Raw genomic sequence first — 18,577 nt, 5'->3', positions numbered from 1 at the left:
TAAAAACACCTCAGCCGTAAAACACGTAATAAAAACACCTCACCACCAAGTAATTTAAAACACCTCAGCCATAAAACACGTAATAAAAACACCTCAGCCATAAAACACGTAATAAAAACACCTCAGCCATAAAACACGTAATAAAAACACCTCAGCCGTAAAACATGTAATAAAAACACCTCAGCCATAAAACACGTAATAAAAACACCTCAGCCGTAAAACATGTAATAAAAACACCTCACCACCACGAAATTAAAAACACCTCAGCCATAAAACACGTAATAAAAACACCTCAGCCATAAAACACGTAATAAAAACACCTCAGCCATAAAACACGTAATAAAAACACCTCAGCCGTAAAACACGTAATAAAAACACCACAGCCGTAAAACACGTAATAAAAACACCTCACCACCATGTAATTTAAAACACCTCAGCCATAAAACATGTAATAAAAACACCTCAGCCGTAAAACACATAATAAAAACACCTCAGCCATAAAACACGTCATAAAAACACCTCAGCCGTAAAACACGTAATAAAAACACCTCACCACCACAAAATTAAAAACACCTCAGCCGTAAAACACGTAATAAAAACACCTCAGCCATAAAACACGTAATAAAAACACCTCAGCCGTAAAACATGTAATAAAAACACCTCAGCCATAAAACACGTAATAAAAACACCTCACCACCATGTAATTTAAAACACCTCAGCCATAAAACACGTAATAAAAACACCTCAGCCGTAAAACACGTAATAAAAACACCTCAGCCATAAAACACGTAATAAAAACACCTCACCACCATGTAATTTAAAACACCTCAGCCATAAAACACGTAATAAAAACACCTCAGCCGTAAAACACGTAATAAAAACACCTCACCACCATGTAATTTAAAACACCTCAGCCATAAAACACGTAATAAAAACACCTCAGCCGTAAAACACGTAATAACACCTCAGCCATAAAACACGTAATAAAAACACCTCAGCCGTAAAACACGTAATAAAAACACACCACCACAAAATTAAAAACACCTCAGCCGTAAAACACATAATAAAAACACCTCACCACCACAAAATTAAAAACACCTCACCACCACGTAATTATAAATACCTCACCACCACGTAATTCAAAACACCTCACCACCACATAATTCAAAACACCTCACCACCACATAATTCAAAAGACCTCACCACCGAATTAAAAACAACTCACCACCACGTAATTATAAATACCTCACCACCAAGTAATTCAAAACATCTCACCACCACATAATTCAAAACACACCACCACCGAATTAAAAACACCTCACCACCACGTAATTATAAATACCTCACCACCACGTAATTCAAAACACCTCACCACCATGTGATATTAAAACACCTCACCATCACGTCATTTAAAAACACCTCACCACCACATAATTCAAAACACCTCACCACCACGTAATTCAAAATACCTCACCACCACGAAATTCAAAACACCTCACCACCACGTAATTCAAAATACCTCACCACCACGAAATTCAAAATACCTCACCAGCACGTAATTCAACACACCTCACCACCACGTAATTCAAAATACCTCACCACCACGAAATTCAAAATACCTCACAGCCATCAAGCACGTAATAAAAACACCGAACAACGAAATTCAAAACACCTCACCACCACGAAATTGGAAACACCTCACAGCCATGAAACACGTAATAAAAACACCTCACCACCACGAAATTAAAAACACCTCAGCCATAAAACACGTAATAAAAACACCTCAGCCGTAAAACACGTAATAAAAACACCTCACCACCACGAAATTAAAAACACCTCAGCCATAAAAAACACGTAATAAAAACACCTCAGCCGTAAAACACGTAATAAAAACACCTCACCACCAAGTAATTTAAAACACCTCAGCCATAAAACACGTAATAAAAACACCTCAGCCATAAAACACGTAATAAAAACACCTCAGCCGTAAAACATGTAATAAAAACACCTCACCACCACAAAATTAAAAACACCTCAGCCGTAAAACACGTAATAAAAACACCTCAGCCATAAAACACGTAATAAAAACACCTCAGCCGTAAAACATGTAATAAAAACACCTCACCACCACGAAATTAAAAACACCTCAGCCATAAAACACGTAATAAAAACACCTCAGCCATAAAACACGTAATAAAAACACCTCAGCCATAAAACACGTAATAAAAACACCTCAGCCGTAAAACACGTAATAAAAACACCACAGCCGTAAAACACGTAATAAAAACACCACAGCCGTAAAACACGTAATAAAAACACCTCGCCACCATGTAATTTAAAACACCTCAGCCATAAAACATGTAATAAAAACACCTCAGCCGTAAAACACGTAATAAAAACACCTCAGCCATAAAACACGTAATAAAAACACCTCAGCCGTAAAACACGTAATAAAAACACCTCACCACCACGAAATTAAAACACCTCAGCCGTAAAACACGTAATAAAAACACCTCAGCCATAAAACACGTAATAAAAACACCTCAGCCGTAAAACATGTAATAAAAACACCTTAGCCATAAAACACGTAATAAAAACACCTCACCACCATGTAATTTAAAACACCTCAGCCATAAAACACGTAATAAAAACACCTCAGCCGTAAAACATGTAATAAAAACACCTCAGCCGTAAAACACGTAATAAAAACACCTCAGCCGTAAAACACGTAATAAAAACACCTCAGCCGTAAAACATGTAATAAAAACACCTCACCACCATGTAATTTAAAACACCTCAGCCATAAAACACGTAATAAAAACACCTCAGCCGTAAAACACGTAATAAAAACACCTCACCACCATGTAATTTAAAACACCTCAGCCATAAAACACGTAATAAAAACACCTCAGTCATAAAACACGTAATAAAAACACCTCAGCCGTAAAACACGTAATAAAAACACACCACCACAAAATTAAAAACACCTCACCACCACGTAATTATAAATACCTCACCACCACGTAATTCAAAACACCTCACCACCACATAATTCAAAACACCTCACCACCACATAATTCAAAAGACCTCACCACCGAATTAAAAACACCTCACCACCACGTAATTATAAATACCTCACCACCAAGTAATTCAAAACATCTCACCACCACATAATTCAAAACACCTCACCACCACCGAATTAAAAACACCTCACCACCACGTAATTATAAATACCTCACCACCACGTAATTCAAAACACCTCACCACCATGTGATATTAAAACACCTCACCATCACGTCATTTAAAAACACCTCACCACCATGTGATATTAAAACACCTCACCATCACGTCATTTAAAAACACCTCACCACCACATAATTCAAAATACCTCACCACCACGTGATTCAAAACAACCACAACGTTATTAAAAACACTTCACAACCACGGAAACAAAAGTTTGAGGGAGTCGTTAAGTGACAACACAGACACTGCCCAGATGTGTCGATATCTTCTATCTATAATTCCAGTAATCTCTGTGTGTATGTTTGTCTGTGACCGCTGTTTCTCGACAACCACGGGTCCGATATACTTGAAACTTGCCAGGTATATTGCTGGGGACCCGAGGATGTGCCTTTTCAAGGTTTCATATTAATCGGAGAAGTAGTTACCGAGCTATGTCCAAAAAACGATTCAACCAATCAGAGAGCAGCGAGTTATCACGTGTGCCGAACGTGGCGAACAGACTCTGCCTCGGACGGCACATTTGAGAGCGTATTCATTTATTTCACGTTGGCAAACTATGTTGCCGCTATGTTGGCGTTAAACTATGTTTTAAAACTAATTAAAACTAATTTGCGATTCTTTCGCTTTCCTGCGCGTTTGTGCACGCTATGGCGATTTATTTACCAAACTCTGCAAGCCGTTCGCTTTGGACCAAACCATTTCATGTAAATAGAGGGGGGGGATTGTCACCGTACTCGCAAGCCGTTCGCTTTGGACCAAACCATTTCATGTAAATAGGGGGGGGGGATTGTCACCGTACTCGCAAGCCGTTCGCTTTGGCTTTGCGAATGGACCAAACCATTACATGTAAATAGAGGGGGGGGATATAATTTTAGATATATATTGTCGCGATCCCGGCTGTGAAATGGTTCCCAGCACGGAATACGGACGTTAATGTCCGGGCTTCAAGTAGTCCACGGAGTGGACAGAGAGAACTCAATAAACACAATTGTGTTTTAATCGGCCTTCTAGGGGTAAGGCACGATGCTTTATTGGCTCGATCACAAAAACCATAAATGGTAACAGAATGGAATAAACTGCACAAAGCCTGCAGGAACTGTCGGCAACAGACGCTCCAAACAGGACGCAGGTAAGATCACTCGCGGCTCCAATCGACGATCTCCGGGACTCGGAGGGTAACAGGATGGAATTCACCGCACAAGGCCGGCAGTAACGGTCGGCCAGCAGCTCCAACACGAAGCAAGCAATCACTCGCGGTTCCAATCTACGAGATCCGGGAATCACTCGTTTTCTTCCGGAGTTACTCGCTCGTAAAATACCGAACTGTAATCGACCAGCCCAACTCGGCGGTCGTGAGGATTCAAGGAAAGCCCTTTTGAGATTTCCCACTCGGAGCCTTCGAGCCGCGTCCGTTGCATAAGATGGCGACCGCGCTCTCTCGACTCTCCACCAATCACGTGCCGAATCGCCTCCCGATCGCGTGAGGCTCCAAGGAGGCCACGTCACGCGGTGGGCGGGGCACCAGATCTGGGTGAGAACAGGTGGTTTCACCGGTGGTTTCTCACAGTCCTCCCCCCCTAAGTAAAAACCCCGTCGAATAGACGGCGTTTTTAAAACCAGTATTTGTAGTAGGTGCAAATCACATGGCAAGATGATGGCGGTAATCGCTAACAGGCAATTAACGCAATTAACAATTATTAACACTTATTAACAACAATAACGCAACAACGCAACAATACAACGCAACGCAACAGCGCAACAATAACGCAATTATTAACGCACAGGCAATTAACAGGCATTAACAGGTTAACAATGAACCAGTTTGGTTTTTTTTTTTTTTTCACACACAAATTTTAACACCATACACCACATTAATATCTACCCTACAAGAGTTACACTTCACACAAAGCACAATAGAGAGGCAAGGGGGCCAAACTCAAGTTGGGGGAAGCGTTGACAGGAAGGAAACGGGCCGAGACCTAGAGCGGCGGGTACTCCTCCGGTGTCGAGAACAACAGTCATATGCGTAATGACCCCTTTCACCGCACTGGTAACATCGATCGTTCGGGTCGAAAGGCCTGCGGACCAAAGGGCGTCTGAAACGAGGCCGCCGCGACATGCCATTCGACATCTCGACGCACACACGCGATCCGCAAATTAACCTTCCATCAAGGGCTCTGACCGAATCTTCAGCATCTCGTGGCTCTTCAAACTCAACAACTGCAAATCCAGGTGGGTTTCGAGCAACCCATACGTTGCGGAGTGGTCCGTAATGTTCGAAGACCCTCCCTAGCTCGGCTTTCGCTGCTCCATTGCCCAGGTTTCCCACATATACCTTAGCATTAGCGTTCCTGCTGAATCGCGACATGGCGGGAGCGGTCCCTGAGGAGCACGGCACCTGAGGGTGGCTTGACGGGAGGCTCGGGTGGACTTCAGCTGACGCAACGTCACCGTCGGGAACTGGAGTCGAGGCGCTAGGCTCCTCGGGCCAGAGTGAAGATATGTCTGACTCCGCCACTCTCTCCGCCTGTTTACTCTGGGATCTAGTGACCCCCCCACAGGTCAGAGTCAATGACTCCTCCCTGGCCATGGCATCATTGCCAATCAGCAAGGAGACCCCGGGTATCGGGTAGTAGGGTACCACCACACAGGTCACTGGACCCTTAAAAATGTCACTCCGGACCTCGAGGAGGGCAAGGGGATACCGGCCAAGAACCCGGTCAATGCCCCGAAGGAGGGTATACTCGCCGGTATAACGCATCTGAGAGGCCGGAACTACCCCCGCCCGGAGAACACACCGTGTCGCCCCAGTATCCCGAAGGTATTGGGCCTCAAACTTCAGCCTCGAATCAGGGCCACCCACTAAGGCTGTCCCTGAATAATCCTGGTACAGTGGATGAATGGAATTAGCCTCGGTGGCAGTGACCTCGGTCACCGATGCCACCGTCGTGTGCGAGGGCCCGGCGGATGAGCTCCACTGATCTCCCTCCGACTTAACAGGAGGGTTGCCTCGGTAGGCCGGACTAGCGGGATTAGAGAAGCAGCGGTTTTCACCGTGCCCCACGCGTTTGCAGAAATCGCACCAGGGCCCTGCCCTGGTCTGCGGCTCGCGACCGCCACCAGTGGAGGGCATCGGAGAACCCCTCCCCTCGATCCAGCCGCCGGGCAGACGGGGGGCGGTCTTGATCGCAGACTCCTCCGTCTTACGACGCGACTGCGTGACTTGCAGCATTTTGCACGCCAAAACATGTTTATCAATAAGGTTGACGCAGTCTGCCAAGGAAACAGTGTCTTTGTCGACAAGAAACAATGCTAAGTCAGGCGGAAGCTGTTGATCGATACGGTAACGCACCAGGAGTTCCGCAACCGCTTGAGGTAACTCAACCTTGCTCCCCTTGAACCATCTCTGCAGCTGTTCCAACAAGGCCCGCGAATGTTCCTCATAGGTTTGACTGGACTCACGAGTCCAGCTGAAAAAATTTCTCCTATAAATACATGCGGACACCGCATAGGCGTTCAAAATCTCGGCCTTCAATGCCCTGTATTTGTTTGCGTCCTCGGTTGCCATCCTCGCATATACCTCCCTCGCCCTCTCAGATAGATGGCTCACAAGATGGCCGACCCACAAGCTCTCATCAATGCCACCGGCAGCCAACAACTTCTCCGCCATCTCCAGATACGCTTCTGGCTTCGTGTCTCCCGTCCAGTCCGGCAAACGAACATGAACAGTTTCCGGGACTCTTGCAGCAGACCCCTCTGCCCGCGGTCGTTCAGTCAACATTCGCAACTCATGCTCTCTGACGTGTTCAGCTTCTGCTGCTGCCTCTGCTGCTGCCGCACGCTCTCTCTCTCTCTCTCACGCTCTCTCTCTGCTGCCGCATGCTCTCTCTCTGCTGCCGCAGCACGCTCTCTCTCTCTCTCACGCTCTCTCTCTCTCTCACGCTCTCTCTCTGCTGCCGCACGCTCTCTCTCTGCTGCCGCAGCACGCTCTGCCTCTGCCCTGTCATTCTCCCTGTTATACATGTCAAGTTGTTGAACCGGAGTCAGCCCGGTCCAGAAGGGCGAACGCATGCATTTAGTCATGATGGAATCGCTTCCTAACATATCGGGTTTAGTGACTGGGTCAAGGCTGATTGCATCGCTCGCATCGCCACCCACGCGACTGTCAACATGATCAGGTTGAACTCTCACTTCTCTGGTCGACATAGCTTGGCTACGAGTTATCATAAGACAAGGCACAAAACACAACGCTCTGTTGGGGAAATACGACACGAACTACACAATATCACCACCGCACATCAAATTGCCAATGAGAAAAATACCACGTACAAATACTCACGTTTTTTTTTTTTTGTCGGTTGTTTGGAGGGATCCGAGGCTCACTTATTCTGCAGTGAAGCACCACCCAAGACAGCGTCCTACGGCGAGAAAGTTCCTCCAAGACGGCGTCCGCTGGTGAGAAGATGCAGAGAAGATGCAGATGCCGAATTCCCGTCTCAATTCGAATGTCTCTCACTTGAAAGATCCTAGGACGAGCAACCCATTTGTCGCGATCCCGGCTGTGAAATGGTTCCCAGCACGGAATACGGACGTTAATGTCCGGGCTTCAAGTAGTCCACGGAGTGGACAGAGAGAACTCAATAAACACAATTGTGTTTTAATCGGCCTTCTAGGGGTAAGGCACGATGCTTTATTGGCTCGATCACAAAAACCATAAATGGTAACAGAATGGAATAAACTGCACAAAGCCTGCAGGAACTGTCGGCAACAGACGCTCCAAACAGGACGCAGGTAAGATCACTCGCGGCTCCAATCGACGATCTCCGGGACTCGGAGGGTAACAGGATGGAATTCACCGCACAAGGCCGGCAGTAACGGTCGGCCAGCAGCTCCAACACGAAGCAAGCAATCACTCGCGGTTCCAATCTACGAGATCCGGGAATCACTCGTTTTCTTCCGGAGTTACTCGCTCGTAAAATACCGAACTGTAATCGACCAGCCCAACTCGGCGGTCGTGAGGATTCAAGGAAAGCCCTTTTGAGATTTCCCACTCGGAGCCTTCGAGCCGCGTCCGTTGCATAAGATGGCGACCGCGCTCTCTCGACTCTCCACCAATCACGTGCCGAATCGCCTCCCGATCGCGTGAGGCTCCAAGGAGGCCACGTCACGCGGTGGGCGGGGCACCAGATCTGGGTGAGAACAGGTGGTTTCACCGGTGGTTTCTCACAATATATAGTACGGGCATGCCCTAGCATAGATAAATGACTGTACCCGAGTTGCCGTTTTGTCATGGTTTAAAACAATCATAATTCAAACAATTATTTTGCACAAATGTATTTGTAATATACGTGATATCACATTTTATAAACAATTGGTTGAGAAAAAAAAAATTCCCAAAAAAATTCCCCCAAAAATAAATAAATTGCAATTTTTTTTTTTTTTAAATACCCTTAGGACATACCGACGGGGGAGATAGGTGCATACCAGAAGTTTGGTACGATTTCACAAAAGTTTGAGAAAGTAGTTCAGTGACAAGACAACACAAGATAACACAACACAGGACAGACGCTGCACAGATATATATATATATATATAGATAATGGTGCGGCAAGGGTGAGGTCATAAGAGCATGACCACCTGCACATAGGTCATGGCCTATCCTGTTGGTATCCTCAAAGAGCATGACCATCCATAAGATTTGGATAAAACTCCCGAAAACCACATAACCACACTTGTATGCTACAATCTACCAATTACATACGCATCTAGCAGTCACAGAAGTGGTGGAATTAACCCGTTCACAAGGACAGGTTCTTTGCTAGTTATAAACAAACGTCAGACATTGACACCTTCCTCATCGAGTAGATATATCTGCAGCATGAACCGTACGGCCGCCACGTGAAGGGCGTGCAGGGATGAACACAGACAGCTTGCTTTACCCCCAAGAGATTAAAGCCGTGGCACCACAGGTGAAGGTGCTGCTTTGCCCATTCAAGGGGGTGAAGTAAGGGGGGGGGGGGGGGGGGGAAGAGTTATAATAGACTCATTATTATTGCCAAATTATACAACTATTATTGTTTGTTGATATTATTCCTATCAACATATGCTTTGTTACAATGTCGCCATTACCGAAGGTGCATCGAGGTTATGTTATGTCTTCAGCCCTGTCAGTCCGTCTCTCCACAGTATATCTCAAAGTTGTGAACGGTTTCAGACAAAATTTGGTGGACAGGTTGGGTATGGGACAAGGAAGAAATGATTCGATTTTGGTGAAGATTCAAAACTGCATCTGACAATTTTGGAACAAATTAAAGGAACAAATGATTAGATTTTACAACTTGGATAAATACAATCGACGATTCCCTTCAAACCTGCAGAACTGGAGAGACGTTCATGTGAAGAAAGGGCAAAGATTTCACCATCTCCACATCTCACCCCTTCCACATCTCACATCTCACCCCTTCCACATCTCACATCTCACCCCTTCCACATCTCACCCCTTCCACATCTCACCCCTTCCACATCTCACCACTTCCACATCTCACCACTTCCACATCTCACCACTTCCACATCTCACCACTTCCACATCTCACCACTTCCACATCTCACCCCTTCCACATCTCACCCCTTCCACATCTCACCCCTTCCACATCTCACCCCTTCCACATCTCACCCCTTCATCTCACCCCTTCCACATCTCACCACTTCCACATCTCACCACTTCCACATCTCACCACTTCCACATCTCACCCCTTCCACATCTCACCACTTCCACATCTCACCACTTCCACATCTCACCACTTCCACATCTCACCACTTCCACATCTCACCACTTCCACATCTCACCACTTCCACATCTCACCACTTCCACATCTCACCACTTCCACATCTCACCACTTCCACATCTCACCACTTCCACATCTCACCACTTCCACATCTCACCCCTTCCACATCTCACCCCTTCCACATCTCACCCCTTCCACATCTCACCACTTCCACATCTCACCCCTTCCACATCTCACCCCTTCCACATCTCACCCCTTCCACATCTCACCACTTCCACATCTCACCACTTCCACATCTCACCACTTCCACATCTCACAATCTCACCACTTCCACATCTCACCACTTCCACATCTCACAATCTCACCACTTCCACATCTCACCACTTCCACATCTCACAATCTCACCACTTCCACATCTCACAATCTTACAATCTCACCACTTCCACATCTCACAATCTCACCACTTCCACATCTCACAATCTCACCACTTCCACATCTCACAATCTCACCACTTCCACATCTCACAATCTCACCACTTCCACATCTCACAATCTCACCACTTCCACATCTCACAATCTCACCACTTCCACATCTCACAATCTCACCACTTCCACATCTCACAATCTCACCACTTCCACATCTCACAATCTCACCACTTCCACATCTCACAATCTCACCACTTCCACATCTCACAATCTCACCACTTCCACATCTCACAATCTCACCACTTCCACATCTCACAATCTCACCACTTCCACATCTCACAATCTCACCACTTCCACATCTCACAATCTCACCACTTCCACATCTCACAATCTCACCACTTCCACATCTCACAATCTCACCACTTCCACATCTCACAATCTCACCACTTCCACATCACAATCTCACCACTTCCACATCACAATCTCACCACTTCCACATCTCACAATCTCACCCCTTCCACATCTCACCCCTTCCACATCTCACCACTTCCACATCTCACCACTTCCACATCTCACCCCTTCGACATCCCACATCTCACCCCTTCCACATCCCACATCTCACCACTTCCACATCTCACCACTTCCACATCTCACCACTTCCACATCTCACCACTTCCACATCTCACCACTTCCACATCTCACCACTTCCACATCTCACAATCTCACCACTTCCACATCTCACAATCTCACCACTTCCACATCTCACCACTTCCACATTTCACAATCTTACAATCTCACCACTTCCACATCCCACAATCTTACAATCTCACCACTTCCACATCTCACAATCTCACAATCTCACCACTTCCACATCTCACAATCTCACCACTTCCACATCTCACAATCTCACCACTTCCACATCTCACCATTTCCACATCTCACCACACAAAGCTGGTACAGATCGACCCAAAGACCCATAGCAACCATTGCTGCAAAATGTGCTTCCACAAAGTACTGACCTAATAGTCCATGAGCCAGATAAAATTTGACCAAAAATAAAAGGCATCGCCACTATATTTTTCAATTACCCTTACATATTGCCTGTATTAAAAAATGTGGACATTTGAATTCGGTAGCTAAACCCATTTTGGCGGCCATTTTCCAAAATGGCCGCCATTTTCATATTTCATCAATTTTCATATCATACATTTGGCCGTAACTTTTAATCGGCTGGTCTGAGGCACATGCACCCTACATAAGATATGTTCAGTATGTCATTTGGCATATTTCAAAGTAAACTAAAAGGAAATTTGTTCACTACCTGTCGAGATAATTGGGAAAATATGTAAAAAATGTGTAATTTTCACACAAAAATGCTCAACTTGCCCAGCTTGGGGAAGGGTGAATATGTTTCATTGCTGGCCGTCATTAATTATTTAATTAATAGGCTGTGCGCTTGTGGAGAGTTTCCCTGTGCCAGTGCATTTCGAGGGTAATTTACACCCAAAAAACATTCTTCAAATCCGTAAAACCGGAATGAAGAATAAAATCTATAAGTTGTGTGTTATATATAGGGACATTTGCAAACAGAAATTTTAACGTAAAGCCATTTTATGTTACTTCAGGTGAAGAATGATATACGTTTGATTGCAGTCATTTCATATACATGATATAATAATCCACTTACCGATGATGGTGTCTGTTCGTACTCTGTTCAGGCTTGTATCGTCTGACTTCTGGGAGTTGTATGCCCCCAGTTGCTCGTCGTAATACCCTTGTTGTTTCACCGCTGACATCATCAGATGGTTGCCAACTGTCACTGGACGTTTCGACCCATTTGTCTTTATGCGGCTTCCAATGGGGATCTTTGCGACGATACCATAACCAGCATGACGCCCTCCCTGCTTGCTCTACTAGTCTGCGTATAACTGTCCTCCTCTGCCTTCCTCGAATACCTAGCATTTGGCACATCCTCTAAAATGACTGCGCAGGTGACAGTCCACCTCCACAGGGAATAGTCATGTCTTCCAGCCCCTCTGTTGACATCTCCATCAGCTCAGCGTACTTGGCATTGTTCCTCTCATAGGCCTCCTCGCAGCCTCCTTCCCATGGGACTGCTAACTATCACGATGATGATCTTTCGCCGAGTTGACCAGATAACATCTGGCCGAAGGGTTGTATGCACAATATCTGGAAAGGCTAGCTTCTGGTGCAAGCCACCTGCATCTCCCACGTAGATCCATCTAGAAGGCACGCCTTTGATTGATGAATATGTGTAGGCCTCTGATGTTCTTGCAGACTTTATATGTAAACAATGTGTGTTCAGTCATCATCGCTATCTGACGAAACGTTTTCAACCTGTAGAAATTCTTCTTCGTCATTCACCATGTTGGAGCATGTCAACAGCTTGCAGGCTCCTGTTCATTTGAGTGCATCGATTAATACATGTGCAGTCAGATTGCCGGCAAGATCGAGCACACTTGCAAGACAGGAGACTTATCACGACCTCTGGAGCTGGGGAACCTGTCATCCAATTTATAACTGGAATGCCGCTTCCACTTGATGTCCATCCATGACCTGCGATAGGATTGGGAATGTCTGGGGAGTTAATCAAACTACGTCTCCAGATCGCAGCCTGGTAGTTTGCTCGAAGTGTGTGTTGTCGAAGTGTGTCCTCACATGGGGGAAGCTGTCCGGACTCGATTTCCCCGCTTCTGCTACGGAACATTTGGTATCGTAGCTCGTTCGCTTCACTTATTTTAGTGTTGCGGCACATGTTTGCTGTTCGTCGTATGCATCCAGTTTGTTTTTCAATTGTGTGTAGTCAATCATGATTGATTCAGCCGTCAAATTGTCTGGTCTAACATACACTCGGCGACCGACTGAAGAAATGCAAGGACTCTCCAAATTCAGTCTCAAGAGTTCTACGAAGGTGGTTCCTTGTCGCATCTGTGACCTCTCCGATTCCCCGTGCTTTTATGACCGATACTACATGCGCAGTAAGTTCAGTGAAAGGACCAATGCGTGGGTTGGAAAACAAATCATCCCGAATATGAGCAAATAGCGACGTAAGGGCGGCTTTCTCTATTTCTTGGTAAGGGTTCTCATCTGGGGCAGGTTTTTGTGCCTGTGGACGTGTATATGCCCTGTAACAGGTCCTGTGGAATTGGGCTTCAGCCGCTACGATGTCCCGTGAAGTTATCGAAAGAATTCGTTCATCTAGGCGTTGGGTTGCAAGTTTGCGAAGTGTTTTGTCTGCTCTAAGTTCCACAGCTTGTTTCAAAGGTTCACATAGATATAGTCCTTGTGCCCACCGTCGAATTTTGAAGTTTCCCAAAAACGAGGGCACGTCGCCACTATATTTTTCAGCTAGTCTTACATGTTGCTTGTATATGAAAAAATGTAATATATATTGCAATGATATCAGGTTTTGTTGGGCATTTTTGCGTTGAAATTGCACATTTGTGACATTTTCTCTATCTCGACAGCTAGTTAACCAATTTCCTTTTAGTTTACTTTAAAATATGCCAAATGACATATAGTGGGGCAGATATGTAACAAAAATTGCACGAGATGTTCACATCCGGCAGAAAGTTTGAAATTTTGCATACAGGGGTATTTTGACATGCTGAGTTCAAAAATTGGCGGATCCAAGAGGTCTGACCAATGGACAGGCCGCCATCTTGAATTCCATTATGGCTGCCAAGACGAAATGTTGATAATCCCTATCTTGGGTTCTAAATGACCTGTGGTGCTCAAATTTTGTACACAAGGGTATGTTGACATGCTGAGTTCAATAAGGCAATAATTTGAAATGTCTGACAAATGGTATGGCCGCCATTTTGAATTCCAATATGCTTCACACTGTTGTATATGCTTCACACCAATATGCTTCACACTTCACACTTCCCTGCTTCACACTGTTGTATTTGAGAAGTTGAGCTATTGTCACAGACGCCGATGCCGATGACTGACATGCCTGATCTTTGATGCCTGCGCCCTCTAAAATCATGGAGACCATTGTCAGCAGCAGTTGTGGCACAGACTCTTCTTGACATTTGTTTGAGAAGGACCCATTGAAAGGCTGAGATGACTGGAACATATCCTTCCTTATAATCCCTGCAGCTCGTGCCAGGTGCACAACATCACTGTCAATATCATGTTGACATGCCTTGGCTAATGCACTGCCAATGTCTTCCTGAAACACCAGCAGGACATCTCTTCCCTGCCTGTGCTCCTGCAGATCAGGGAAGTGTGCCAGGATACGCTCCTTGAGTCTGGTTGTATGGACTCGTGTTTCCAGCACAACTCCGAACTGTTCCATTCTCATTGTGTAGAGCTTGGTGAGGTCTGCCATCTTGAATACAGGAGCAGTGTCTTCTTCTTTAGCAGTTTCCTCTATGTACGTTACCAGTTCAGCAAGGACTATTGCTGAAATGACATCTACCGTGCTCTGGCTTTGCTCAGCAAGCTTTTTTGCTGCCCTCACGCGGTTGTATAGGGATGTCAAACATTTCTTATGGTACTTGGCCTCTCTTGCGACCATGTCCCCAGCACTCAGTTGGGCTAACAAAGTGGTATCCTGAAGAAACTCTGCAGCCTTGCGAACGTGTTTATCTAGTTCCAATGTCGCTGCTTGATGAAACTCCAAACCAAGCTCTTGCTGGCAGAAGAAGCACAAATTGTCACATATGCTATCAACACAAGCTGCCTGAGACCTAGTAAGCTTGTACTTATCTGTGATTGTACTGGGGATAGGGCTTCCCTCTGAATGACTTATCTTCTGTACCCGCTGTAGCTTGGTAGTGTTATATTTCACCCTGCATGACTTGTGCCACTTGGCTTGGTGGGCAGCTAGAGTGGCAGCTATCCCTTGGCCTTCATCCAGTCGTTGCAAGTCCACGTCTTGTGGCAGCTTGCCTAGTTTATTGAATGCTGATAGATTGTCTTCAAGTGTCTTGTATCCAGCACCTGCATCAGTTCTTTTCGTGACAGCAGGACACTGTAGGGACTCTCCTATATCAACTTGACACAGAACACAGAGTTCCCAGTCCAGTGGCGTCTTTGGCGTTGAAGTTACATGCTTGGTAACATGAACTAACTTGAACTGCTCCGACATGATTGAAACCTGGATGGAGCAAACAAACAAAAAAGTCGTTTAATTAGGGGTTAATCAACGGACCAGCATGTTTTATCTACAGGACAATACACGACCCCCCCTGAAATTTGACACCAAATGACCTCTTTTAGGGGTATTTTTGGCCGAAATTTTCAAATTTTTCACTCCCCAGACCCCTAGATGTTCCCTTGAGCTCAGAATCGCCGCTGTAATGTGTCTACTGATGTTAGAAAAGATATAGGGTGAATGGGGCAATAATTGTGCCTGTAGGATTTGTTTCCGCCACCCCCCCTAAGGGTTACAGATTTTTAAAGCCGCCATTTTGAAATCCAATATGGCGGCGACCTTGGGTGAATTTCAAAGTGGTTCCATATCTGAAAATGTTCTAAATATAACATTCTATCATTGTGCCAAATTTGGTGCTTCCATCACAAAATGCACAATTCTTCTTAAATTTTTGCTATGCCGCTGCACTATGTGCCTCAGACCAGCCGATTAAAAGTTACGGCCAAATTTATGGGATATGAAATATGACAATTGATGAAATACGAAAATGGCCACCAAAATGGGTTTAGCTACCGAATTCAAATGTCCATTACATTTTTTCATACAGGCAATATGTAATTCTAACTGAAAAATATAATGGCGACTTGCCCTCTTTTTTGGTAGTCAAACTTCAAAATTCGACGGTGGGCACAAGGACTACAAGGGGCTGAATACTTGTACATCCAGTGAATTTTGATCCGCACATGTTTGTGCAGGTATTCCTGACATGTTACCTCCTTCAACTGCAACAGTGTTTACTTTGACGTCTTCAGGTATGATTTTAAAAGTAAATGTTTAGTCGGTAAACAATAAAAATGGGGGACAGGGATTAACAGGCATTAACAAACAATAATAGTCAGGGCCCAAAGGCATAACCGAACGAAAGAACAAAAACGTTCTTTATATATTAGACTAAACATTTCCAAGCTCAGCTTAGATTAGAAAGATGCATAAAGGAGGCACGAAAACGTAAACTTGCTCAGGAATTTGATGTTTCAAACACTTCCCAGAGTTTGTCCACAGCTGGAAACGCATTCACCATTTCACACAATACACACATAACCGGTCTCAAGGGTACAAACTGGTCCCAAGGGTGCAAACCGGTCCCAAGGGTGCAAACCGGTCCCAAGGGTGCAAACCGGTCCCAAGGGTGCAAACCGGTCCCAAGGGTGCAAACCGGTCCCAAGGGTGCAAACCGGTCCCAAGGGTGCAAACCGGTCCCAAGGGTGCAAACCGGTCCCAAGGGTGCAAACCGGTCCCAAGGGTGCAAACCGGTCCCAAGGGTGCAAACCGGTCCCAAGGGTGCAAACCGGTCCCAAGGGTGCAAACCGGTCCCAAGGGTGCAAACCGGTCCCAAGGGTGCAAACCGGTCCCAAGGGTGCAAACCGGTCCCAAGGGTGCAAACCGGTCCCAAGGGTGCAAACCGGTCCCAAGGGTGCAAACCGGTCCCAAGGGTGCAAACCGGTCCCAAGGGTGCAAACCGGTCCCAAGGGTGCAAACCGGTCCCAAGGGTGCAAACCGGTCCCAAGGGTGCAAACCGGTCCCAAGGGTGCAAACCGGTCCCAAGGGTGCAAACCGGTCCCAAGGGTGCAAACCGGTCCCAAGGGTGCAAACCGGTCCCAAGGGTGCAAACCGGTCCCAAGGGTGCAAACCGGTCCCAAGGGTGCAAACCGGTCCCAAGGGTGCAAACCGGTCCCAAGGGTGCAAACCGGTCCCAAGGGTGCAAACCGGTCCCAAGGGTGCAAACCGGTCCCAAGGGTGCAAACCGGTCCCAAGGGTGCAAACCGGTCCCAAGGGTGCAAACCGGTCCCAAGGGTGCAAACCGGTCCCAAGGGTGCAAACCGGTCCCAAGGGTGCAAACCGGTCCCAAGGGTGCAAACCGGTCCCAAGGGTGCAAACCGGTCCCAAGGGTGCAAACCGGTCCCAAGGGTGCAAACCGGTCCCAAGGGTGCAAACCGGTCCCAAGGGTGCAAACCGGTCCCAAGGGTGCAAACCGGTCCCAAGGGTGCAAACCGGTCCCAAGGGTGCAAACCGGTCCCAAGGGTGCAAACCGGTCCCAAGGGTGCAAACCGGTCCCAAGGGTGCAAACCGGTCCCAAGGGTGCAAACCGGTCCCAAGGGTGCAAACCGGTCCCAAGGGTGCAAACCGGTCCCAAGGGTACAAACCGGTCCCAAGGGTGCAAACCGGTCCCAAGGGTGCAAACCGGTCCCAAGGGTGCAAACCAATCCCAAGGGTGCAAACCAATCCCAAGGGTGCAAACCAATCCCAAGGGTGCAAACCAATCCCAAGGGTGCAAACCAATCCCAAGGGTGCAAACCAATCCCAAGGGTGCAAACCAATCCCAAGGGTGCAAACCAATCCCAAGGGTGCAAACCAATCCCAAGGGTGCAAACCAATCCCAAGGGTGCAAACCAATCCCAAGGGTGCAAACCAATCCCAAGGGTGCAAACCAATCCCAAGGGTGCAAACCAATCCCAAGGGTGCAAACCAATCCCAAGGGTACAACCCAATCCCAATGGTACAACCCAATCCCAAGGGTACAACCCAATCCCAATGGTACAACCCAATCCCAATGGTACAACCCAATCCCAAGGGTACAAACCAATCCCAAGGGTGCAAACCAATCCCAAGGGTGCAAACCAATCCCAAGGGTGCAAACCAATCCCAAGGGTACAAACCAATCCCAAGGGTACAACCCAATCCCAATGGTACAACCCAATCCCAATGGTACAACCCAATCCCAAGGGTACAACCCAATCCCAATGGTACAACCCAATCCCAAGGGTACAAACCAATCCCAAGGGTGCAAACCAATCCCAAGGGTGCAAACCAATCCCAAGGGTGCAAACCAATCCCAAGGGTACAAACCAATCCCAAGGGTACAAACCAATCCCAAGGGTACAAACCAATCCCAAGGGTACAAACCAATCCCAAGGTTACAAACCAATCCCAAGGGTACA

At 46.4% G+C, this 18,577-nt stretch overlaps 1 protein-coding gene across 1 annotated transcript in view; it reads right to left on the bottom strand.

The window, feature by feature from the left end:
• Positions 1–18,577, bottom strand: part of LOC137424374 (uncharacterized) — a 44,347-nt gene that overhangs the window by 24,013 nt on the left and 1,757 nt on the right. The window contains exon 2 of the mRNA XM_078775394.1: positions 12,141–15,581. Within this exon, the coding sequence (XP_078631520.1) occupies positions 14,313–15,572 (1,260 nt within the window). The 5' untranslated portion in view covers positions 15,573–15,581 and the 3' untranslated portion in view covers positions 12,141–14,312. The remainder of the gene's footprint in view (positions 1–12,140; positions 15,582–18,577) is intronic.

The sequence above is a fragment of the Myxine glutinosa genome, chromosome 4 (genome assembly GCF_964187855.1).
Source record: "Myxine glutinosa chromosome 4, kmMyxGlut1.1, whole genome shotgun sequence".
NCBI lineage: Eukaryota > Metazoa > Chordata > Myxini > Myxiniformes > Myxinidae > Myxine > Myxine glutinosa.
Note: the sequence above shows the minus strand (reverse complement) of the source record. Positions and strands in the feature narration are given on the sequence as shown.